General features: G+C 56.5%; 1 protein-coding gene across 1 annotated transcript in view; it reads right to left on the minus strand.

Annotated features, from left to right (window-relative positions):
- The window catches only part of PLXNA4 (plexin A4), a 426,564-nt gene that overhangs the window by 35,398 nt on the left and 365,627 nt on the right, over positions 1 to 25,539 (minus strand). The window contains exons 15-24 of the mRNA XM_044246582.1: positions 22,644 to 22,780; positions 21,838 to 22,002; positions 18,781 to 18,874; positions 18,043 to 18,282; positions 17,239 to 17,385; positions 16,495 to 16,729; positions 13,534 to 13,676; positions 6,062 to 6,330; positions 3,674 to 3,740; positions 2,758 to 2,904 (exon numbers count right to left, since the gene is read on the minus strand). Of these exons, the coding sequence (XP_044102517.1) occupies positions 2,758 to 2,904; positions 3,674 to 3,740; positions 6,062 to 6,330; positions 13,534 to 13,676; positions 16,495 to 16,729; positions 17,239 to 17,385; positions 18,043 to 18,282; positions 18,781 to 18,874; positions 21,838 to 22,002; positions 22,644 to 22,780 (1,644 nt within the window). The remainder of the gene's footprint in view (positions 1 to 2,757; positions 2,905 to 3,673; positions 3,741 to 6,061; positions 6,331 to 13,533; positions 13,677 to 16,494; positions 16,730 to 17,238; positions 17,386 to 18,042; positions 18,283 to 18,780; positions 18,875 to 21,837; positions 22,003 to 22,643; positions 22,781 to 25,539) is intronic.

Genomic DNA, 25,539 nt, shown 5'->3' on the forward strand with positions numbered 1-25,539 from the left:
AGGCAGCAGCGCAGCTCTTTCCGGGCATCCTCCCCGCGAAGGACCCTGAGACAGAGGCTGCCCCTGCGTGTGCCCTTCTGACATTTCTACTTGCCTCAGGGGTTCATGGTGGCCTAGGAGAACCCCATAGGATGCTTCGGGGCATCCAGAGAAGAAGCAGTAGCCAGTAGCCGTATGGAAGGACAGGGTTTCCTGGCCACTGGCCAAACCCCAGCTCCACCCGGAAGTCCCTTCCCCGCTCCTATTCTTACGCTCCTTGGTTAGTTTCTGAGCAGACCGGTGGTGGTGGTTGTTGGTGGTGGTTTTGTTTTTTTTTTTTTTTTTTTTCCTGCTAGCTCAGTGCTTCTCAAGTTCAATGTGACTAGAATCACTCCGGAGTTTTGTTAGAATGCAGGTGCTGACTCAGGAGGTCTGGGGTGAGCCTGAGATTCTGCGTTATAGCAGGTCAATGTCCAACCTCTGGCACCCAGCAGGCTCCCCGGGGAAGCACCCACACCCAGCAAGCTCGTGGGTGATGGCAGCAGGCTCTCCCAGCAGCAGGGCCCTGGGACAGGAGAACTCACGTTCTACTGTCAGGCCAGTTAATCACGCAACACCTTGGAGGGGCGCCTCGCTATGAAGCGGGCTGGCCCTGAGCCTCTCAGCACCTGTCTCCTTTGGGGTACCCCCTGCCCCAGGACAGCGACAGCATCAGTTGGCCCAAATTGTTCAGAGCTCTTCCAGCTTTCCCTCCCTTCCTCTCTCTCCCCCATCAATAGCCTGGGGCTGCTCCCTTCCACCTGTTGGAGTTCCCTTTCTCAGGCCCGAGGTGGCCTTACACCTCCCTGCGTGCCTGTCTTCCCTGGGCGGAACAAGCGCAATCTCCCCCTTTTCTCCCCAGGCTGTCCGCCCGAAGGCTGGGCCCCCGGCCCACTCCAGTTCCTCACACGGGCTGGAAGTCCCACCATCTGCAAGCAGCCTGGCCTCCTGAGTAAAGGATGCTGCCGGCGGGGACAGGGCCCTACCGCAGCCCACGGTACTGGATTCCGTACTGAGGAACCGCGGGGGGGATGGGAGAGGAAGGGGTGTGGGGAGATCAGGCAGGAGATGTTTCAGGGGTACTTCTAGAACATTAAAAATCTACCCAGGTCTCTATTTTGGGAAGATTCTCCTCCCTCAGCCCCCCTTTTCCACTTTAATCAGAGCCTCTAACTCTCTCCTCCAGAGCAGAACAGGACTGTAAGGAAGCAAGGTCCCCAGTCACAGCTGCTCCTCTGAAGCCTCCTTAGGGGAGCCCACTGGGACCCCCTCAGCCCACTGAGAATGGGGGGAAGGTGTATCTCAGCTGCATCATTCTCAGCCAGGAGGCACCGTCTCCCTGCTCTCCGTGGGGTCTGGGATTCACCCCGGGCTCACCACTCCTGCCCGGCTCAGCCCAGCTCAGCCCTGTCCTGTCTTAGCCTGTGTGGGTCTCATCTCCCCATAAGCGCTTTTATTTTGTTTTGTTTTGTGTGTGTGGTTTTTTTTTTTTTTAGAAAGGGAGGGGGAAGGGGTAGAGGGGAAGAGAGATTCTTAAGCAGGCTCCACGCCCAGTGCGAGACCAACATGGGGCTCAATCTCACAACCTTGAGATCCTGACCTGAGCCAAAATTGAGAGTTGGATGCTTAATTGGGCCAACCAGGCACCCCTTCCCATAATCCCATAAATACATTTAAATCCCATCTCTCTTCTGTCCGCATCCCCCCCATCTTGGGCACCTCCCATGCGTCATCACCAACACCTGTTTGCTTATATTCTACCTCCTTCCTTTCACACCCTCTCCGCTCTCCTAGTGGAGGCCTGGTGGGAAATCACACCTCTGTCCACAAGAGCCAGGGGTGAGGGTGAGGGTGAGCGCCAGGCCCAGAGGGACCGTGGCAGACGGGCAGGGCAGGGCAGCGGGAAAGCGGTGGCAGGGCCTCCGTGGGCAGCAGGAAGCACTTACTCGGTGCTCCCTGCCTCGCACACCTTGCCCCATTCCACCCTCTGGACAACGTTGGGGGATACGCACTGTTACTACCCCTGTGTAAATAAGTTCTAGTGTTACCCTCCGTATTTTCAGATGAACACACCCTAAGTCAGAGGCGTTGAAGCACCTGCCCCAAATCACCCCGCTGCTGAAGCAGTCAGGGCTCCAGTCCAGACCTCACACTCCTCCGAGCTGAAACTGGCTGCCTCCTAGAGGGTGACAGCTGCTATCAGAAGAGGGGGGCTAACCTTGACAGAGGGAAGCCCTGCATTCCCTGGACAAAGACCGGTAGGCCAATCCAGCCTCACATTCTCGGGGTGTGGGTGTATTTGAACTTAGACCGGAGGGCAGACACAAGGGACTCTTTCCGGTTTCCTCTCCTTCAGGGCCCCACCTGCTCTGCCTGGAAGTGCCCCCACCTCACCCAGGGAAGCCGATGAGCGGTTCTCTCTGTGCAATCAGCTGGCCAGCTGCGGCGAGGCCTTATGACCCCACGTTCTGTGCACTGGTCTGGAACCACACGGGTCCCTGAAGTGTCGCTCAGACGTGCCTCAGCTACTGGTCCCTCAATCCAGGTGCTCTGGTGTGGGGGTCCTGGGGGAGTCTGGGGTGACAGGCCCAGGTGGGATACCCGGCTGGCCCAGTGCAGCAGGTCAACCAGGCCAGGTGGCTTTTCAGCATCTCCACGGTCCCCTCTGCTGGGCAGGGACTGCACGGGACCGCAGCCCCGTCACCGGGGCCCCAGGGCAAAGCCTCGAGGCTGCTTTACCAGGGTTTTGTAGTCGATCTGCTGGCGGATGAGCTTGTCCTCGCTCAGAGAGTAGCGGGCCTCTCCCGTGATGGCGTCGATGGGCCCCTTCTCCATCTGCTGCTTGATGGCACAGAAGAGCGAGAACAGGGGCTCCCCGGCACACTCCTGCACGCAGAGAAGAACCGTGATGGGTGGACTCTGGACCAACCTCCCGGAGCCCATTTCTCGACGGGCTGCTTTCCACAGCTCTGCTCCAATTCTCTCCTGCTCCCCGGCCTCTGTTGTCCGCTCCCCCTTCAGACGCACATTTCTCCTGGCCCTCTGGACACCTGTCTTCTGTCTGCCCTCTCCGCTTCACCTCCCTGCCTCCTGCCCCCTCTCCGTTTCTCTTCCCCACTCCACTCCAACCACTTTCTCCGCAGCCCATCAGACAGAGGTCTGTGCCCGGGGTGCGACGTCTTTCGGAAGCAAGGTTATAATCGGAGTCAGGGAGCTCTTCCACCTCCGGGGCACATGGGCGGCTTAGCTACTGCCACACACACCTGTGGTCCCTGCTCGGGGACCCTGATCAGCCTGGGGGAGTCTGGGGCTGGGAGAGGCAGGAGAGGAGGAACAGGGAAAGCAGGGAACTAAGGGATGAACCGTTTTGAGCATACAAGGGGACTTTGGCTTCGGGGCTCATACAGGGTCCTCTCATGGGCTCATCTCCCCCTGGCCTGGGGATGGGATTGTCTTTCATGCCAGGATTGACAGGGCAGGGGTCTCCTGAGACGGTTGGGAGTCTGCCCCCTTGGTGACAGTGAAGGTGATGAGGGGGACTACATTTCCTGGTGGGGCTCTAGGAGTTAGGCCTGGGGAATGTGGGCTTCAGGGTGTGCAGGGAAGCTGGAGGGGTAACAGGCAGCACCAATGATACCCCAATATCCAGTCGTACCTTGAGGAACTTGTAGAGCAGGAAAGTGAACCAGTTGGTCAACATCTTTTCAGCCACTGACTCAGTCCTGTCACAGCAAGACAAAGACAGAAGCAGCTGGTCAGAGGCCAAGGACTGGGAAGGCAGGGGACCGATTCTGCATTGATCTTGCTGCTTTTGACTTTTGGGCCAAATCCTGAGATCCTAAAGAATACTGGAATTCCACGGACTCCTAGAAACCCCAGGGTGATGAGACAAGCCTTGCCTACAAAGCCAGGACCTGCTGGTGTCGGGCTCCCGGCTGGGTGTCCAGTGGGAAAGTGCGGGAGTAGCTCTGTCCGTCAGGGCTCTCTGCGTTGATGATGAACTCTCGAGCTGTCCGGTGGCAAAGCCACCAGCCATAGGTGCCCACAGAGCACTCAAAATGTGGCTAGTGTGCCTGAGGAGCGGAATGTTACATTTTCTTCACCTTTCATTATCTGCATTTGAATGTGTACGTGTAGCTTGCAGTCACCACATTGAACAGGACAGCTTTAGAGAACTTTCTAGTTCCCGTGGGTGGGTGAGAGAAGAAAACTGAAAAACCTGGGGTCATACTAATTTGGCAGGGCACAGATAGGAAGGTGGCAGGAGGAGTGGGTCAGGCGACAAAGGCCAGGTACATTGGTCTGACCCCATCACCTAGAGCGAAAGACTCCCAGAGCTGACGCAGATTAAACCTGCGTACTTAACTCATGCTGAGCAATGCCCAAATTATCCTACCTCAGGGTCCTTTGGAACTCTTTCTGGGAACCCTGCTCATGTGTCATTTGCAATGACAGGAAGTGCCTCCTTGAGTCTAATTTGCATTCTTTGTGCTGCTACCTAAGTCTATTTCTCTTTTTACCTTGGAAGGGAAGCCACTGTTGCAGCAGGGGTAGGGCCAAAAGACCCTTCGGGTTGCATCCATGTAGAGAAAACAAATGGGACTCAAACTCATGCTAAGCCTGGGCCAGCTCCAGAGAGCAACGGGCCCACCCAGGTATGTTTGGCTAGACCTGGAAGTCGCAGTTGGCGGGAGCCCCCCGGCAGCTGGGCGGCTGTGAGCTCCACAGCAAAGCAGGAGGAGATGAGAAGGAAGACTGTCGAAGTGAGGGGGCCAGCCAGGGGCAAGAGGAAGAAGGGGCGATGGAGGAGGGCAGAAGCAGAGACAGCATCTGGGAGCGAGCGGGTGGAAAGCAAGAGGCGGAGACGTGCAGATCCAGAGCGAGGCCACGCCGGGAAATTGTCGGTGGGAGCTCGGGCAGGCAGTGGCAACCCTAGCATTATGCCGGTGGGTGGCTGCGTGGTGGAAGTAAAACAAAAATCAAAATGATCTACCTCGCTGTTTCCGAAGCTGGATGATTGCTCCGATACGTAGCAACCTTCCGCAGCTGTGCGGGCGAATGCCCATGGCACAGGGAAAAGCCGGAGGTAAACACTTCGGAAAGCCAAATCTAGTCACTTGGCCCAAGCAGGAGCCCCCCCCCCCACCCCTTCGGACCCAGACACCGAGGATGGGAGGCAGAAGAGGTAGAGGTGGACGGTACCACGGCGTGATGGCTGGACGTGGGAGATTTCCAGCTTTGTCCTTGTGAAGGCTACAGGCACTGCACTAACAGCCTAGATGAGAAATGGCTTTCCAGGAGGAGGCAGATGTGAGTGGCAGCCTGGATGGAGTCAGGGAGTCATTGTCCTATAAAGCCGAAGCCACGGGATATGGCTTGGTGGCCACATGTGGCTATTCGGGTCTCCACAGTGAGGCATCCGAGTGGGGGTGGGGGTGGAGAGCCCCAGACCCAGGCAGAGCCTCCAGGAGGTGCATCAGGCTAGGACACACTGGCTGGTCCAGGGCTTCTCACACCCCAGTGGACCTTCAACACAGCGGTTTCTTGGGAGCCTGCTGATTCTGCCCCAGTGCATGTGGGCTGGGACCGGAGAGCCCACATTACCTACAGGCTCCGGGGTGAGGCTCCGGGGCTGGTCCCGGACAGCAAGGAGAGCTGCCAGGGCTGAAATCTCCCATCTTGAGATGCTGTGGCAGGTTCCCAAGACAGAAGGCCTGGGGGTATCTCTCCTAATTCATGTTCTGGTGTAGGTAAGGGTAGGGGATGGAAAAACGACCCCTGAAGAGTCCACGGGAGAATAACTCCAGAGGGAAGGTCATAACTGGGGGGCGGAAGGACAGAGAGAAAGAAGAAGGCAGAGCAGATGCAGGGCACTAGAGAAACAGACGGGCCGTGGGGACAGCTTCTTCCCAGAGGGCATGGGCAGCCTTGGCGGCTCCTTCTGGGAGCCCTGCCCCCATGTCCCCAGGAGGCCCAAGATCCAGGCGAGTGGGCTCTCCCTGACCTGCGTTCCCCCCCGCCCCCACCCAGGCCCGACCCTCACCTCCTGAGAAGCAGCTTGGGGTGGTTCTTGCTCTCCAGGTTCTTGTCGATGAGGTCGGCCAGCAGCTGCTTCAGCACGTCGGTGGCGTACTCCAGCTTGCTCTGCAGCACCGTCATGATGAGCGACGCCACGTTGCCGCGGTCGCGCATGGAGAAGCTGCGCTGGGACTCCAGCGTGCGGATGAAGGACAGCAGGAACACCTTGTTGTTGATGAGCTGCGCGAAGAGCTTCAGGCCCTTCTCCACGCGCTCCTGCCGGTAGCCCGGAACCTGCGGACGAGCCCCGGGGTGGGGGTGGGGAAGGTCCTGATAGCCAGCCGGGCCCCGGGGGCGGCTGTGCACCCCGCGGACCCCACCGCCACTCAGGCCGCAGCCCAGCTGGCCAGCGGCACCAAGGCCTCATCGGCTGCCGGGTGCAGTTTGCTTAACCCGCGCAGCTGCTCATGGCCTCTGGTTCGGAGCTGAACCTGGGAGGTGCATCGTCATGACGACGCAGGGATCCCCAACTGCGTGGGAGCCTGAGCTCTTCCCTGGCAGGGACCCAGAGCTGGTGAGGGGCCCCGCACCATGGCAGAGGAGCCTCACAGACCGCACCCCCCGGGGGCCTTCAGGAGGCGGGGGGAGACCTCAGTGGGGAAGGATCACCACACCTGAGCCTCCAGCCTACCTGATGCTGACCCTTCTCTGGCTGCGTGGATCCCGTTAACAGACCAGTGGCCTCAGGGTGAGGACATGTGGGGTCCACGAGACTCTGTCACCACTGCCCTGTGTGACCTCAGGCAAGTCCAGTAACTTCTCTGGGGGCCCGGGTGATTCACCCCCACAGAAAGGGGAAGACTAAGGCCGGAGGTCTCTCAGGTGTTCCCTGATCGACTCCAGTGACTAATATTTTCTCAGAAACTCCTCTGAGACCCAGGGAAACGGGAGGAGGAAGGTTTTGTCTTCCTGCCCACATCTTCTGCTCATCGGGAGACACCTGCAAGGGGGCACCGTCCACTCCGTATGCACTAGCCAGCGACGCAGCTAGGCAGGGAAGACGCATCCCCGAGATACGTGGGGACACAGCAGCTCTGTGGGTCACAGCCCCAGACTGGAAACAGCCAGCTGTCCGGCAACAGCGAATGGCTCTAGGAACTGCGGCATATTGCCCAGCAGGAAGCCACACAGGCGCGGGAAGGAAGGGCCTTCCGCCGCTCACAGTAGCAGGAGTACCTCTCGCAGCACTGATGAAGGAAATCAGAAAGAAGAGGGCGAACCGTAAAGTAGCCTTTAAATAAAGATTTTTAAAAAACCATCAACGATGGCAGGAAAGTGGTGATTCTGAGGGGTGGCTGGGACGGGAAGGGGGCACTCGGGGACTTCTGGGGAGGGCTGGTAACCTTCGGTTTCGTGATCTGTGTGCTGGCCGGATGGCTGTGTTCACTCAGGGAAAACGCTCTGAGCTGGGTTCTGCCAACGTGTGCACTGCCTGCTCTGTGTGGGTTCTTCCATTAGAGCAAAAAGGCTGCTTAACAAATAAAGCAGAACCTCTGGCAACAAGGGGAAGCCCTCTGAAAAGAGAGCAGGGCACCCTTCATGGAGTGGGGGGTTGGGGAGGGCAGGGACCTCCAAAGCAGATGCCATGTCAAGAGCTGCGTCTCCCCCGCAGATGTCCCTGGGAAGGAGCGGCCGTATGCGACAGTGCAGAACGCAGTTTCGGTCGGCTGGTTGGGTAAACTGTTACAGCCATATACTAGTTTGGGGACCCTGAGAAGACACCGCTCCTTCAACAGCTGATGTGTGTATAGGTCTTACTCTGCTGAGTGCTCTTCTACGTGCTTGAGAAACACGGACCTGTTTATGCCACACGACCCCCTATGAGGCAGGTACCATTATTATCCCAGGGCCTCACGACCGTGGGGAACTTGCCCAAGATCCCAAAAGAGACAAGGGTCAGGGCCAGGCCGTGTGCCCGGGCAGTCGGCACTGCATCCCACCATCTCGGGGGCTGGTGTGAGTTCTGAAGGAGATGGTGTGTCAGAAGCCTGACACACATCCGTGTTTACTGACTAGCAACCATCATCCCCCTTGACCCCAGAAGCTTAAAACTGGGGAGGAAGGGCAGCCAGAGAATCCCTGTTTGCCCCGGGTCCGGGTCCAAGGAGGGGGCAGGTGCAGATCCGAAATGTTCGTGCCACTCACTGAGCTCCCCTGTGTTCCAGGCTCAGGGCGAGGCCCTGGTTGGAGATCAGCTGGACCTAGGCCTGCCCCTGGCGGGTGAGCAGCAAGCCCCCTCAGAAGGTCCTGTTAGAAGGCAGCTCTCCGGAGAGAGAAGGGAACTCGTTGGAGCCAGGGCCCGGCTTCAGCGTGTCCCGGCTCTCTGCACCACCAGCCCTGGCAAACTCCTTGCTCCCTATGGTTGCACCCTGCTTGCTCCCCAACCCCCATTCCCCACCCCACAGTGGCTGACAAGAGAAGACAAGGGTAGGAGGCAGCCTCACCTGCTGCCAGCCCGGCCTCAGTGTACCCAGCGTCTGTGTGTCCCGCTGACCTCCCGCCCAGTTCTGGGACCGCCCCTGGCACATGTGAGCGCATTTTACCTGCTCTGTCCTTTAATCCCCCCAGAGCAACATCTCCACAACTCGTCCTGCTGAAGATAATGTCACCCCTCGGCACCCGCGAGGCGCAGTGCACAGTCCTGCTTACTGTTCTCACTGCTCCATCGAAGCCTGCTAAGGACCTTGCAAGAGTGAGTGTGCCCTCCTAACGGCCCCTCACAGACGCCACTCTAGGAATCCCAAGGGCAGCAGGCAGTTGCAGGAACCTGCTGGAATTCCAAACCCAAGTTTGTTTGGCTCCTGAGTCCCCGTTAATCCTCCCCATCCTACACCACATCTAGTCCTACCCCTGGGCGTGGGAGGGGACTCAGAGCCAGCTCTGAGCCCCTCACCCTGCAGGGCCTCCTGGCAGCTCAGGCTGGCCCTCGAGGGCAGGGGAGCCACGGCCAGGTTTGGCACTGGGAACCCTGGAGAGGAGGAAGAGGACAGAGGGCTGGCCAGGTGGCCCGTCTGGGGAGGGGACGTGCTCTGAACTTGGCTTGGCTGCACGCGCCTTCTGGACATCAAGGCCTGGAGCCCTGGGAAGGAAGGCGCAGCCAAGCCAGCTATAGGGCCACAGCCTACCGGTCAGCAGCCCCAGTTTCAGAATCAGAGAGACAAACTGACTCCTACTTGGAGGAAAGCTCTGTCACCTCCGGGCTCGATCGCCTTGTCTGTAAAATGAGAACACGGGAGCCCCCGTCATAATGTTTTACGAGCATTAAATAAGATAATGCGTGTAAAGTGCTCGGCACACACGGTGTGCACTTAACAGTGGTTTTATTACCTGCCTCTCTTACTCCACTGGCTGCCTTTCACTGATCCCTTGTGCCCAGGAGTTTCCAAGAGATCGAATGCACTGGCCCTGGGTCCGGGCATGCCAGAGGTAGGAATTTTCTCCCCATTTTATGGACATGGAGATGGAAGTGAAGTATCTTGGTAGAGAGTTCCAGAACAATTCCCCTTTGTAACGTGGCACCCCCCACCCAAACAAATGCCACTCTAAAACAAGACCTTCTCTATTCACCAGATGGTTCGATAATTTAGCCTGTGAGTTGAATTGAAGCCTGTGAGTATAAAACTGGATAGTAAATTTTAATTGTAACCCAACAGGTGAGAGTTTAGGAGACACGGACAGGTTGAGAATGGGGTGGGTGGTTTCTGTCTGATCCCTGTTTTTAAACAATCTGTGCCCCTGGCTTGTGCTCTCTCTTGCTCACTGTCTCTCTCAGATACATAAATGAGATCTTAAAAAAATAATAATAAAGGATCGGTGTACGTCCAGTGCCTGGACAGCCCCTTCCCCACCTGCCTGGCCTTCATCAGATGGTCACAAAAGAGGGGGGACTGGTGGCTCATGTCCAGGATAGACTAAAGCCAGAGAACACCTCCTTCTTCTCACACATCTACCGCTCACGCCCAGCCAGTGGGCCGCTAGCCCCATGGCTGAAAAGGTCAGGAAACATTGCTGTACATTAGTCAATGGCTTCCCTGGGAATATTTCCATACTCAGAAAGCCAAGGGGGAGAGACTATTCCAGGGGCTGGAAACAAATCGGAAAAGAACAATCCGGACAAAATCCCCGGATGTTGCCTGGAATGCTGGACCTCATATAGCCCCGGGCCAGAGTGGGCCGGTCCATTAGTGAGTTTCATGGAGACCAAAAGCCGTCCGTCCTGGGTATATACCCACAAGACTGGGAGCAGGGGCTCAAACAGATACCTGTACATTCATGTCCTTAGCAGCAGCACCGCAAGAGCCCAGAGGTGGGAGCAGCCCAAGCGTCCATGGACAGATGAACAGATCAACAAAACGCAGGGCGCACGTACGACGGACTACGGCTCAGGCTTACAAAGCGAAGAAATTCGCTCACATGCTACAATACGGGTGAACCCTGAAAACACTTTGCTAAGTGAAGTAAACCAGCCACAAAAGGATACATATGCTATGATTCCACTCACATGAGAGGCCCCGAGCCGTCAGATACATAGAGACAGAAAGTCGAACGGTGGTTTCTGGGGGAGGGGATGGGGCGCTAGTGTTTAACGGGGACAGGGTTTCATTGGGACAAGATGAAACCCTTCTGGAGATAGGTGGAGGGGACGGTCACACCACAGCGTGAATGCACTCCCTGACGCGGAGCCGTACTTGTAAAAATCACTGAAATCCTCTATTTTCTGTGAGGCATATTTTACCACAATTCAAAACAAGAAAAGCTCTGTGAGCTGTTGGACCTGTGTGACCTGTTTGATTCAGAGCCTGTGCCTGACAAATGGCCACGCTGTGGGCTCCAGCTCAGGGGAGTCTGTGAAGGCGGCTGTGAAGGCGAAGTCTCCGGGCTTCTCGAGGGGAAACGTTAACATGCCAGATGAAGAATACGGTCGTGGTCATGGTGGGACGTGACATAATGCGTAACGGGGGCCCTGGGAACAGGATGGGGCAGGGGCGGGGGTCCACCCGCAATCCGTGCTTGTGCACTGAGCGACCCGGAAGTCAGTCGTCCAGGCTGCTCACGGGACGATGACGCAGTAGCCCTGATTCTCAGAGGCCTTCTTCTGTGGCCCTCCTGGGAATGGGTTCACCTGACACCTGTGACAGACAGATGGACGAGGGGAAGGCGGTGACCCCTGTTGGTACGGCTCTGGGGGTGCCCTCCTATGGGTTCAGCCCATGGGGTAGGTGGCGTCACTGTGAAGTCGAGAAATGAGCCTCTAAGACAGTGCTGAACCAGAGCTCTTCGAGTTTTCTGGCAGAGAGTGGGGTCTGTTGCCCCCGAAGCTTCTGTTTGGGGGTGTCTTGTGTCGGGGAGCTAGGCAGATAGGCCCAGAGCAGCACAGTGAAGCAGGAAGCTGGCTCCACGCAAGGTTCCGAGGGCAAGGATGAGGGCACTGGGCGTTTCTTTGTTGAGTCTGGCTAGCTGAGCTGGGATCCTGGCTGTGTACCTCACTGGAGAATAAGGCTAGGAGTTGGGCAGCCGCCCGCCGTCTTACTTCTCACAGGAAACTGACCTTAGAAGGAAGCCTGGAGAAGTACAGCTAGGTGGGGACTCCACCAGTTTTCAGCAAGAGAGTTGGTACAGTTCAGAAGGGCAAAGAGAAGGGATTATTTGTATTCTGGTCCTCAGGGAACAGGGCTGCTGTAGATGGTGATGCAGGTTGTGCACTGAACAACTCCAAGAGGTGTCACATATGAACGATGCCATCTGGAGCACTGCAGTATTCAACCTGCACAAATGCCCATGAGCTCCTATGGGAGAATGAACCCTATAATTCTCCTGCCACTGCCCTGGGCAGCTCTTGGGAGTGTATTGCCCTTGGGTGTGTGTGAAACTAGTGCCAAGCCTGACCCAAGAGTCTGGGAATCTCTGGAGAGGCAAATGCCTATGGAAAGTTCGTAGTCTTCAGTGGGCTAAACACCCTGGGATTTTGAAGCAGGTAAAAATGAAGCTGGAGAAGTGATAAACGGACGAGGAAAATGAATGAGAATGAGAGAGGGTACAGGCAACAAGGGTGGGACCAAGGGAATGGATAGAACATCATGATACAGACAGTGTTCTCATTTGTATACACGACGCACACGTATACCTAGCTATGCACACATGAGCAGATGTGCAGACAGAGGGAAAGGTGCATTCTCAGTGTGGACACAGAGCCCACCACCTATGGCCTCTGGAAGTGCCTCTGGATGTCTATCCACTGAGGAGCCTGCGGGACCCTCCTCCAGACAGAAGTGCCCATGAGCTCATTAGAGAAGCACACATGGGCACATGTTGTATTCAACAAACAGTTACAAAGAAATGCATGTGGGTCCCGGAGTCCCTGGGGCCTTGCTCTGCTGCCTATGGAAGGGCACAGCCTCCACAACCCCCTGGACAGCCCACGCAGATATTCCTACAGGGGTCAGCACATGCAAAACCATGCGACCGCTGAGCGATGGGCCTGTTGTGATGTTATGGATGCTATAAATCCTGGAATTAGTCTGATTCTCTGTTGTCAATTTGGCTGGAGATTTTTTGATTCATCCTAATAAGGGTCCAGAGCCCTAAGGCACTGACAGCGACATGCAAAGTCTCGTCGTGGGGAGCACAGACCCTGAAGTCTGACTGTGTGACTCCAATCCTGGCCCTGCCCCCTCCTAGCAGGTGGCCCCAGAGTTCCCAGAATCCTTAGCATGGCTGCCTCGAAGGCGCACTGTCTTTGGCCTGCTTTTGACATATTAAATCAGCACATACATGAGGAGTCCTTAAAACCGGACCCGGAGACTGGTGAGCCGTCCACCGATGGCGATTATTCCTTGTGATTATTATGTTGCCCTGGTTTCCTCATTTGTATTTTTCACTTTCCTCTGATATTTATCTTTATGAGTCATCCCAAATCCCTTTTGGAACAAAGCGTAATATGAATATATGCATAAGCCAGACCCTATGCTAGGCAGTAAGTGGGATAAAAATGTTCAAAAGATGAGGTCCTGCTGGTACAAAAGACGGTGATGTTCTTATCACGCATGCTCCCACCTCCCTTCCCAGCACATTCCTTATCTTGCCCACATATACTCACTGGGCACCAGCTACATGGGGAAATCCCTTACCTCATGGCTTCCTAAACGGGGGGCCATGAACTCATAACACTGTCGGGTTTTTTTGCATCAGTATAGTTTTTTCCTTCAACTTCCATTCAATTCTCAGGGGATCCATGACCCTTAGGCCTCAGATCTATACCCATCTCTGCTCAGAGCCTCCCTGGCTTGGTCCCATTTCCTGCAAAGGCACCGGCTGACTGGAGCCGACAAGTAGGGGGAGCCTCAGGCCAGTCATGTTCCCCTCCATGGCCTCAGCTTTCCTGGGGGCCATACTTGAAGGTCACCCATACCTTTGTCCACACTAACACCTGCTTCTCACCTCGAGGTCCCGGAGCACCGGGTGGTCTTCGATCCCAGGGAACAGTACCCGCATGGTGTAGGTTCTGTAGTCCAGGAAGGGGATCCCAGCTCCGTCCAGGTCACTGGTCAGCTCGTGGATGTCTGTCTGCAGCTCGGCAAAAGCTGGCACAAAGAGAAGCCCGTGAGACGGCTGACTGTGGCAGACCCTGGGTCTGAAGGCTCAGAACCCTCCCCCAGGCCACCGGGAGAAAAAGGCAATGGGCTGCAGGTGTGTAGGAATAACATGGGATGTTTTAAGTGGCAGGGGTGAAACACTTAGGAAGGGGAGAAAGATGCTGCACAAAGAAGCTGGTCTAGGACCAAATCCCTTCCGAAGCATAGATGGGGTGGGGTGGGCTGGGCTGTCCACAGATCTGTCCAGCTACTGGGACCTGAAGGGCCTCCCCATCCAAAGATGAAGGGTTTGGGTTTGCAGAAAAGGCTGGAGGTGGGAGACTCTATCAAGGGACAGGGGAGGAAGGGGAGAAGTTCCCAATTGGCTGTTCCCAATTCTACATTTTTAAAGCAGTCTTCCTCTGAAACATTAAGAACAGTTTCTTCTGAGGTCCCAGTTCTGGGCCAGGCAGCTCACTGGAGCCATCAAACCACCCAGGCAGCTGGAGGAGGGCTCTGCCACACTAACATATTCCTTCTGGATAGATGTGCAGGCGTATCTTTATCCTTCCTTCCTCAAGGAGATGCCACTCAATGGTGATTTATGATCTGCATGTGGGCATGGCTGTCTGTGGAGGCAGCTCAGGCCTCCCAATGGTCACAGGGCAGCAAGACCCCCTTCCCTCTGGCCTCCAAGAAAGTCCAGCACATGGCCCAGGTAGTTAGATGGCGCCAAGGCTGTGACCACACTCGGTCGTGAGCACAGTCCCCCTCCCGGGCCGCCTTCCACCCTGGGAGGCAGTCAGAAATCCCGCACCGGGCCCTTCCCTGCTCGGCCTCTCCCCTGGGCACATGCACACGAACTGACACGCGTGCATGCCTGCCGCCCATGTACGCTCATCCCCAGCGAGGATGGATTAGCCCACGTTGGCAAAGAACAGCCATGGGCACTGATTACACGATCCTTCTTAATATTCCTAAAGACACCAGAATCAGGAAAAAGTCTTTTGTGGGCTCTGTTGATCCCACGAACACCACGCGGGCACTGTGGATGGGGGCCCACTGCACCCCACAGTGCCAACCTGGGCCCTGGATCTCAGCTTCCTGGATCTTGAGGTTAGCAGTGTGGCTTCTTTGATAGAACAACGAAGACACCCCCGGACTCCTGGACAGGCTCCTACGGACTCTGGGGCCACTCTGTTTCCGCACCCCAGGTCACCCTGACACACAGGGTCCCTGTCAAGGCAAGTGATTCCCGCATCCAAATGGAGCGTACACCAGCGTGTGTGCCATGTGTGTATGGAAGGAGTCTGGAAGGTTTCTGGCCTGTACTGTCACTGGAAGCTCTGATGAGTGTGTGTTTGTGGGAATGTGTGTCCCGTGCATGTGGGCATTAGTGGGTGTGTGTATGTGTGAGCACACAAGTGACCATCTGAGTGGGTGTGTATGTCGGTGCGTGTGTGGGGCAGTGATGCACGTGTGTGTGAAAGGCTTGGTTAGGCTGGGCCTCTTCTGGGCGGGTGTGTGGGTGACGTCCTGGCTTACTGTCAAGTCTCTGGGGAGTCACCTTCCCGGGAGCCAAGCTGCCCCTTATATGTCCGAGGACCAGCTCAGGGCCCCCTCACTCCCCGACAAATGCTTTTAAGGCTAATCTCTGCTTTACGTCTCCCCCTGTGCCCACTGGTGTAGCAGAACTTTCTTCTGAGCCAGAAGCTGAGGCCCTCTCTTTGTGCCTCCGCGGACACCCTGTGGCTGGACATCCTGTCTGGCTGCTAATTTCTCCCTCTCCAGAACATTCTGAGAGGAACCTGGCTTCGCATTCCCCTCTCTACCCCCTCCCAGTTGGGGTGCTCAGCCTGCGGGGAGAAGAAGGAGGGAGGTTGGCTTTTTATCGGTCCACAGCTTTCCTTCAAGTCACTAAGCGCCTCCAACATTCAAAGCCTCGCGCCTGCCACACATGAAAGAGATTCTAATCACTACACCTAATTAGAGGGAAGAGTACATTGCGGAGAAAAAAATTAAGCAGCGTAAATATAATAAAAGGCAGTAATTAACAGTCCCACAAGGCAGATGCCGTGTTGACAGCTAAGGATGTAGTGAGGGGATGGGACGGGCCCACATCCCCATCAGAGGGAGCTGCAGCTTCCCTGGTGGGGAGGACAGAGCCCCAGGTACAGGCCGCATGGACTCCTGGAGTAAATCTACAGCAAAGACGGCACGAAGACCCTCCCAGGGTGACTCACGAAATGATATCCCGGGGGCGACAAGAGTCTGACTCCTAAATTTCCTTCCTGGATTTAGTGCTGCTGATTTCATATCATGGTAGTGTTGGCAATTATTTAAAAATACAAGCTGTGAAACCCTCTTCTTCTAAATCTCAAATCAGAGCTATGGCCGTACTGTCCTCCCAAAGGAATGAAGCTCAAGGCTGCTGGACACCTCAGGTCAAGACACCCCGAGCTCTCCCCAAGCCCAAGGGGCCAGGATTTGGGGGTGCCAACTGCCCTTGGAGGGTGTGAAAGGACTCCCCCCCCCACCTGAAGTGGGGGTAAAGAGGCAAGAGGGGGCACCTCACGGGAGGGGAATGGTAGGGGTGGGCCTGCTGGGATGTGGAGAGAGGGCAGGGGTGCGCCTCGCAGGAGGGGAAGGGAAGGGGTGGGTCTGTTGGGATGAGGGCTGGGTCTGGACACAGCTGGGAGATGAGGCTCAGAGGTTAGGTGCCCCGCCCGCACTCTGCCAGCCAGCGCCCAGCCCGCGGCCCGTGTGAGCCGCGCATGCGCACGCGCATGGTTTCCCACCCCCCAACCCCTGCGCCGCCGCCCGGTACCTTCTTTGCACTCGAGCGCCACGCGCGACTCCAGGTTGTCCATCTGCATCTGCAGCCGCTTCAGCGTGAGGTCACTCTCGCGGGACTTTCGTTTGTAGGCGATGAGGACGGCAACGATGAAGATGACCAGGAGGCCGCCGGCCACGGCGATGCTGACGATGGCGGGCAGGCTGAGCGGGCTGTCTGGGGCGACGTACACCATCCCCGGGGAGTACTCCATGCCCCCGACGCGGGCCTGCGGGCACAGCAGGTGAGAGGAAGATGGGAGCGGGCGCAGAGCAGCGGGGGGGCGGGGGAGTGGGGGGGCGGCCGTGTCGATGAACTGGCCACGGGGCGCCACGGGGAAGGGCAAGGACAGCTGAGGGGGGGTGTGGGGCTGAGCGGGGGTCCGGATGGCTCAGAGATGGGAAACCCCGCGGCATCCAGGACTAGCGCCGTCATCATCTTAAGCAAACTGCACAGAGCCGGGACCTGAAGTCTGACACGACTTGAGTGAGTGGCTCCCTGAGATTCATCCCAGGGTAAGGACGGGTGACAGGGGCACAGAGCATGATACGATGGACCTCCGGCCAGCAATGGTCCCCTCCTGCAAGGGCCTCTTGCCTGTAGCAGACAATGCACACATCATTCATGCTGCTTTGTCTTGCTCTCACTGTAGCACTGGCCAGGATCCCCTCCTGGTCTCCTCGTGCTCCAGCATCCCTAGCCCCTGTCCCATCCAGAACGGGGCGCTGCCAGGCTCACCATCACTTTGTGCCTGCCGATGAGGTTGGGGGACTCGCAGAGCAGCTGCACGTCGGACACCGTCACTGCACATGGCTTCTCCCCGACTAGCACGGTGTAGTTCAGCTTCACATTGCCCCCAGCCACGGGGGGGATCAGGTTCTTGCCCTGGAGGGACAGGGAAGCCCTGCTTTGTACCCCAGAGTGAGGACGGTAGCTACCAGCTGGCCGCCATGTCCCCCCATGCAGAGGTCCCATCCTGCTGCTGAGCTGGGGGAGAGCCCACCTTCCATAGCAAGTCCGAAAACCTCGTGACGCCTACACTGCCCTTCCCCCTTCCTCAGCGGGCAGTCAATAATCAAGGCACTCTTTAGTTTATCCAAATGCAGCCTCAGGACCCTTCTCAACACAGAGCTATGGTCAATCATGACCAGTTGATTCAAACTGTCATAGGAGTTACAAATTATTTGCTACCCACGCTCCAAAGAAGCCCTTCACTGTGGTTTGCAAAGGGCTCCATGGCAGGAAGCAGGATGAGCCTCTGACCTCCCAGGTTCTGGACTCTGGGGACAAAGGAAGCTTGGGGGTCAGAGGGCCAGGATGGCTCCAGCTGCCCTGATTGGGTCTCTAAAGGGAGTTTGCCTCTCAATACAAACTCAGAGACAGTGTTTTCTGTACTCTGGACTATAAGATGACCACTGCGAGGGACTCCAGGGATGAAATCGGGCTTGAGCCCATGACTTCTGGCCTCTCTCTGCGACTTGAAAACCTATCCCCTACAGCAGCCTCCTTGCTTCCCACCACCTGCCCATGACCTCCATCTACCTTCAGGATGATGGGCGTGCCGGGCTTGAGCTCCAGGATTCCTGAGGGCCCAAAGGCCTCGAACACCGGGTTGGGGTAGTAAGTGAAGTTGGTCTTATTGAGGATTAGCAGGGACTGGACATTGTCCAGGATGAAGCCGAACTCCTCAGGCCTCTCGGTCAGGTCGGACTGATGGTCGGGTCCCAGAGCAAGAGCCGGAGCCTGGCAGGTCATCTCAGTAGCATTCAGAACCTCACAGAGCTGGAGGGGCCAGAGAGGAAAGACCATGCGGTGTCTGGACTTACACAGCCCCCAACACATGCAGCGGGACTCCCTCCAGGCTGGGATACAGCATGGGGCTGACGTGGGACAGTTACGGATGGGTCACTGCCCCTCTGCAGCCAGGACCACGGAACGTGGCCACTCGAGGAGTCAGCTCTGCAGCTGGGACCCGCCTCTGTGCCTTATGTGTGTCCACGGGGTGTGGAGGTGATGAGGGTATCTCTGAGCTAGGGAACAGTCCTGGGGTCTAAAAGATGGAGGACTAAGTGTATGAAACCTCAGAAACCCCCTAAGTGAGTGCTCCCCCATGCCTGTACCCCAAGGTACGAAAATGCCCTCTCATCTTCTCCCTCATCTCACCATCCCGGTGCTGGGGGCTGTCGTGTGCAATGGGTCCTCTGGGTCTGGGTGGCCTGCCAGCTTCGGATACCCCATGCCCTTTGGGAAAGTGGCACGTAGAGCCACCTCTGCACTCACATTGATGTGTTCCTTCCCTCCATGCTTGGCCCGGATCTGGGGGTTCTGTATGAGGTCCAGGTGAGTCCCCCACACGGCGATGGGGGTGTTTCCACTGACCGGGGGGAAAGAATAAGGAGGCGTGTCAGCACAGAGATGGGAACAGCAATGGCGCTTGACGACCAAGATGACAATGATAAGGCTGGGCCCCAGCATTAAAGGCAATGACAACCAGGAGGCGTGATAATGCTCACAGGGACAATGGTGGCAAACTGACTGAATAATAATAAGTGTGAGCTTTCAGCGGCCAAGGGACGACAGTGATGACCGGAGGTCTGTGGCGGTCCCACTCTGAGTGTATCCAGAGTGTGGACACCCGCGGAAGCCCTGGAGCCTCCTGACCTGAGCCAGATGCTTCTCTGTAGCTCCCTGGGGTCTCTCCCCCAGCCCTCACCAGTCCCAGGGAGATTTCCACACTGGCCTTGGTCTAATGAAAGCCTTGCTCCAGGATGTCCCTCACCAGACCCTCCAGGATCTGAGCACAGTCTCCTCCTCAAGGCCATCACTACAGTTTCACCCTGGAAGCTTCCATCCACTGAGATCTGGGAAAGGGAGAGGCCCAGACACCCAGGAGCCTCGTGTAGGAATGCAAATAGCCAAAGTCCCGGGCCCCAGGTCTCCTGGATCCTGGGTGTCAACCAGCTACAGAGGAGGAGACAACAGGAGATTCCCCTTTTGGTAGCTTTTCAAAGAAAACCTGGGTGCCACTGCCATATGCGGGGGTCTGAGAAGCTGACCCGAGGCAAGGGCTATCTTCCTTGGGGACTACTCAAAGGAAGGGGACAAGTCACTTTCTCCACAATCCCGAGAGTATCTTCAAGAAGAATCCTACTGTCTGAAACACTTAGTTATAAGCTTGGTGAATGAAGAATCCATGACACCCACAGCCATGTCCCCCTCTCTGTGCCTCTGCCCGTCTCTATATTCCCCGGTATTCCCTGCGCTCCACCTGCCCTCCTACTCCCACACACATGTGCGTGTACACACACACACACACACACACACACACACACACTCATGCATGCAGGAAGAGTCCTATAAAACCCAGACAGGCTCTTCTGCCCATGGCCGTGTTCCAGAGTGAGATTCTGCTATCTGGCCATCTCCCAATCTTCTTAATCATGAATTCAACCCGCATTTAAGAACCGCCCCCCGTGGTGAGCAGCCCAGGCTGTTGGGAGCAGTGCACAGCACACTCAGCAGGGCCCCTGCCCCATCAGAGAACCTGTTCACTGCAGCAGAAGCTCTAGAGCCTGGTGGGGGATGCCCAGATCATGCTTGCAACCTAACCTCCCTCTTGTGAACGTGACTTGGGGTCAGCTACGACGCCTCAGTTTCCATGCTGGCAACTTGAGGACGAGCTCGGTGAAGCCAGGCTGTGAATTCCTCAGGGAGCTGCACAGTTTGTCTAGACCAAGGGCTATACCAACTTCCTGGATTCACCAGGCCCTGGGGGCAAATCCCAGAAGAGCTTTCTACAGGCTCTGCCCCTCTCTGTGCCTTGTAGCATCTGCTTTAAAATCATAGCTAAAGCTTATGAAGTTTGGGTCTTAGGGAGTAAGGACAACCCAATCTCATGTCCACAAAGGCTGCCTTTCGTGGACATAAGGCCGGGGGTGGCAGACTTTCCTGGAAAGGGCCAGAGAGTAAATATTTTCGGCTTCCCAGGCCATATGGTCTGTTGCAGTAACTCATCTCTGCTGCTGTGGTGAGAAAGCAGCTATAGACAAAACATAAAGGGATGAGCATGGCTGTGTTCCAATAAAACTTTATTCATAAAAGGAGGGAGATGGCCAGATCTGGCCCCCAGGTTGGAGTCTGCTGACCCCTCATTTAAAAAAAAACAAAGATTGTTCTCTGAACTGGACCTGTCCTTGATCCCTGCTTCAGCCACGGAGACCACATCTTCATGTTCTCCCCCTTCCCCTGATGTCAGATGCCCTGTAGAACTGAAGTCAACCATGGGGAGGGCTGAGGACTGGGCCAGGGGCAGCAGGAGAGAGCTGAGGCAGGCACTGCCCTGTGCCTGTGCACCTGGCTTAGCCCTCCCAGCGTCCCGGGAGGGAGTTGACGGATGAGAAACCATGGGCCCAGAGAAGTAAAGTCACCTTTAAGGTCATCCGGCTGGGCTGAGCCAGCTCCTTCTGACCCCAAGCCCTGTTGCATTCCCCCTCGGCTCCTGATACAGCAGGTTCCCAATGGGCAGCAGGGGCCGTGCTGTCAGGGTGCTCCCTGCTGCACCTTCCCATTACGCTGCACTTCCTGCAATTCCCTCCCTGAAGTGAGATGCCACGCTCCAGAGCCCTGCCAAGTGGGGGACTGGGAGGGTCCTCAGGGCTCCTGGAATTTCCAAAGCCCCCCGTGAAGTTCTGAAGATGGAGGCCAGAAAGGTACAAGACAGCTCGTGACTGGCTGAGCGAGCGGTGGCCCTGGAGGGTCCTTCCGTAAGAGCACACACCCAGCTCCTTCCCAGACATGCGCTCTCTGCACTGGTGTTGGCCAGCGGTGGCGGAAAGAATGGGAACAAGACCCAGTCCCTGCGCCGGAGGAGTCTGCAGTAGAGGGAAGGATGAAGAAGCAGACCCCTCCGGGTCATGTCAGAGCAGGATAGAGGGACAGCAGGAGGTTATAGAAGCTCAGAGAAGGGGCCTCTGCATTGGACCCTGGTGGTCAGGACACACTTTGGCTCAAGGGCAGGCCACAGACAAGTTGAATCTGACCTTACACTTTCTCCTCCATCCCTTGGCAGGACTGGAATTATTGCTCGCATCTGGGAACAGGACTGGCAAACCCCAGCCCTCATCATGCTGCGATCGTGGCCTCCGGGGGGGTTGGGGGGGGACCTAAATCCTCAGATGACAGGCTCTGGGCTCTTGCTGACTGGAGCCCGGGCTCTGGGGCCAGGGCCCACTGACAGGTACTGTCTGTGGAAGGAGGGCACCCTGGCCGGAAGCTCTGATTCCTCCCTCCTCCAAGCAGAATTGGGCTCCGAGACTGTCCTTGGCTCTCCACGCCTACCTGACGATGCTCCACTCCGGCTCGATGCGCACGATGGTGGGGTCCTCCACGTACTGGAAGAACAGGTCCTGGTGGATACTGGCCTTGTCCACTTGCACCATCACCTTCATCTCCAGCACCTCCTCTGAGGACGTGGTGTTGCAGACGATGTAGGACGGAGAGCGTCTGCAGGGAGAGCGGACATGCAGCTGGGCTCCCGGGGGCTGAAGGGGACAGCGGTTCGGGCGGCCGCCCCCCCCAACCCCTCCCTGCTCCCAGGCTCCTCAGAGGCCCCGGTGAGCACTGCCCCGGGTGGAAAGCTCCAGGCACTACTGACAAACACCCTCTATCAAATCCACCAAACGGGTTCCCCTGAGACTTCTTTTCAACGAGGCCTCATCCTTGGGCCCCCGTCTTGCCCCTGCCAAGCCCTATTTTTAGTAAGAATCTTGCAAAGTGGGGTCAGCCAGAGTCCCCCTACCCTGGGCACCTGATCACCCAGGCTACCTGCAGCAAGAACCCTGTTCATTCAGTTTAGCCAGAATCTTCCCGTTCCTGCTGCTGCTTCTTACTCATTTCACACCAGTGGCCAAATATCAGGCGACAGCAGGAATGGCCCGGCTGGGGAAGGGCTGCCTGGCAGGTCTCCAGACAGCCAGAAACATCCACAGTCAGGTATAATCATCCCTCAGAGAGAACGGCCACTTTCTCAGGAAGGAGAAAGCACTTCCAAGAGGTGAGGCCCAGAAGTTTGCAGCCCTGGGGCATCCCTCCGGGCCCCACCCTCCAGGCTGTGAATCCCTGAGGCCTGCCTGGAGGTGAGTTACCTGTGGAAAAGGCAGGGCTGCTTCCCAAACATCACCACCACGTTGCTGCCCGCGTTCAGGTTGGTACCCGTGATGGTCACTTGGGTGCCCCCAGACATGGGCCCCCGCCTGGGCTTCAGGTCCGAGAGAGTCAGCGTCTGTGCAGGAAAGGATCTGGCCTGAGACACCACCGGGACAGGGTCTGAAAGCACCCCGCTCCCGGAGCCGCTCAGTAACAGAGACCTCTCAACGGAGCCCACGAAGTCGTACTGGGCTTGTGTGGGTAAGCAACACTCTGGACCCTGAGAGTTTACACTTCTCTATTAATAACAGTAATGGTAACAGCTGCCTTGTGCTGATGTTTTAACTGGCAGGCTTTATCTCTTCGTCCATCTTTACATGATGTATGTGCCAGTCAATTCTCCAAAGTAGGATAATTAACCATTTTACAGAAGAGATTCAGAGACCTGAAATAAGGTTCCCAAGATCACACAGCTAAAAAGTGGCACGTCTGAGACCTGACTGCAGAGCTGTGGCTCTCTACCCCCTCTCCAGCTGCTTTTGGGAAGGTGATGAGCTCCTTGCGCGGGCCTCTTCCAGAGAGCTGCCCAAACACTCAGAAGCCAGAGCCATGGGTCCTGAAGGCCCCAGGAAAACCCAGGAGGAGAAGGGAAGGAGGGTCAGGGGATGGAGGGAGGATGGCAGGAGGGGGCATCGGTGAGCTGAGAATTTGGAGTTGCAGGTTGGCTCTTTCATTAGCATTTTAATGGAAACAACTTTCCTCAGTCCCAGGTGAGAAGACTGTATCTGCATTTAAATGAAGATTTCTCTCTCCCCTGCCCCTTAAAGAATTTCCCACCAAAAGTTGAACCCACTTGGCTCCCAGCCTTCAGGCCACCCCCTCATGGAGAGGCCTCAATCCCTAACAGCTCAGGGAGCGAGGAGGAGCCCCAGTGACCTGGTCTGCTCGCTGACCCTGGCCCCCCAGTGTCTGCCCCGCACACTCCCAGGGCCCACCCGTCCCGCCGCCCACCGGGTCCCTGCAGACCCCGAGCCTGGCATTCCCCTAGCACCCATAAAGGGAAGGAATGCTTCATTCCAGAGCCGCTCCTGGCCCAAATGAGACCCGGACGAGGGTGGGGTGAGGCCTTGGGAAGAGCCTTGGTTTCTTAGCTTGGCCGAGATTTTGCTGTGTGTCCCAGGACAAGTCTTGTGACCTCTCTGATTGTAAAATCAGAGAGCAAGGTCAAAACTGAGTTACTTCAAAGGCGCCTGCTGGTTTTCTGGTTCTGTAACTCAGGGTCACATCCCACAAATGGTGCCTCTGTCCCACTGTCTGGAAGGGAAAGAGAGTGCAGTCTGTGCAACACAAGGGTGGTCCTACAGATAGAATCAAAACCCAGGCAAGTTCAGATAGATGGCGGTGGGAGCCACATGGGAAGAAGAGCCTGTGGCAGTCTCCAGCAGCCTGTGGGTGGGGTTCTAGAAGGGATGGAAATGAGTAATCCTTGTTGGCTCTGCACTGGGGGGCTGGGTGGGGGAATTATTTTGGGGTGAGGAGAAGATGACACGGAGGCATGTTTTCAAGTCTTGAGAAATGATTAATTATTTAAGTCATGCTTCATAAATATTTCATGATGGGTTTGCACGGGAAATCAAATTCTGTATTATTTGCCACCTCTTCTCTTGGCTCCTAGCTGGAGGTAGGGAAGGGAAAGGTTCCCTCCATGCAGATCTCTAGGGCAAACCTGGGGACAAGACCAAGAGTGCTGATCCCTTGGCCTTGGCCGTTGGGTTTTGGGTGACTGAACCCAAACCTGAGAGTCTGGCCTCATTTGTGGAGGGAAACTGAGTTATTAGACCCAGACCTTACGCCCAACCTCAGCACTGGGAAGGGGCTCCCCGGTACGCCCCAGATCCCAAGAGGCACCCCTGAAACGGGTTCTCCAATGTGCCCCATGTCCCCAGAGGACCTCTGGGAAGGGTTTCTCTAGCATCTCAGGACTCCAGAGGAGTCAGGGGCTTCTGTGTGCCCCCTGCAGGAAGGCAACCACGGCTCTGAGATGCTGGGGAGCACGAGACAGGGTCCTTCTGTCACTCCTCACCTCCCAGGTGACCCTCATCCCCACTCTAGCCCCCTAGGAGCTCTGTGGGGGAAGCCTCAGTGACTGGGCCCTTAAAAGCACACTGGGGACTGGGGAGGAAATGGAGGTTTCCTCTCTGAAAGTCTTCCCCAGGACCGTTCCTCAGAGGTAGCCCTCAAACAAAAAGGCACACAAATCTTGGAGGCCCAAGGCCCCATCGGACCAATGCAGTTTGCCTTGCGGCAGCAACTCACCTTTTCCTGACCTGTCTTTGCGCTGTCACCTCTTTTCTTCCCGCCAACCCCTTTCCCTCTCCACCCCTTCTGCTCCCATCTCTGGTTTCTCTCCCATACCTCATGCCAGGGTCCGCGTCCCACCACTCCAGACTCATACCGAGCGTCACATTCTGTCTCGTACAGATCCTGCCTCCCTACCCAGCTTCTTCCCTGAAGCCTCGCCTTGACGCCCTGCCTCGCACGACGTCCTGTTTCCAGAGCGGAAACAGTCACACAGGCCAGACTGGCCTTACCTGAGAGCAGAAGCAGCTTCTGAATACGACATAGGCTCATAAGAATTAAACCTGAAACCACACATTGTATAGATAGGTACATGGGATCTGTTCTCTAAGTTCTGTCTGTCCTAGGCCAGTTCTGTTTGTTCTCAGTCTGGGCTGAGTTAGAATCTTGAGGGGACTTAGCTCAGGTCAGCGGGGGTGTGGGGAGGGCTCTGGAACCTTCACTTTAAAGCCCCTCAGGAGATTCCAACACGCGGGGAGGTTTAGAACTGCCTAAGCACCATGGGGGCTAACAAAGCAGTAAGCAGCCAGGGCTTCA

Source organism: Neovison vison, chromosome 4 (assembly GCF_020171115.1).
Source record: "Neovison vison isolate M4711 chromosome 4, ASM_NN_V1, whole genome shotgun sequence".
NCBI lineage: Eukaryota > Metazoa > Chordata > Mammalia > Carnivora > Mustelidae > Neogale > Neogale vison.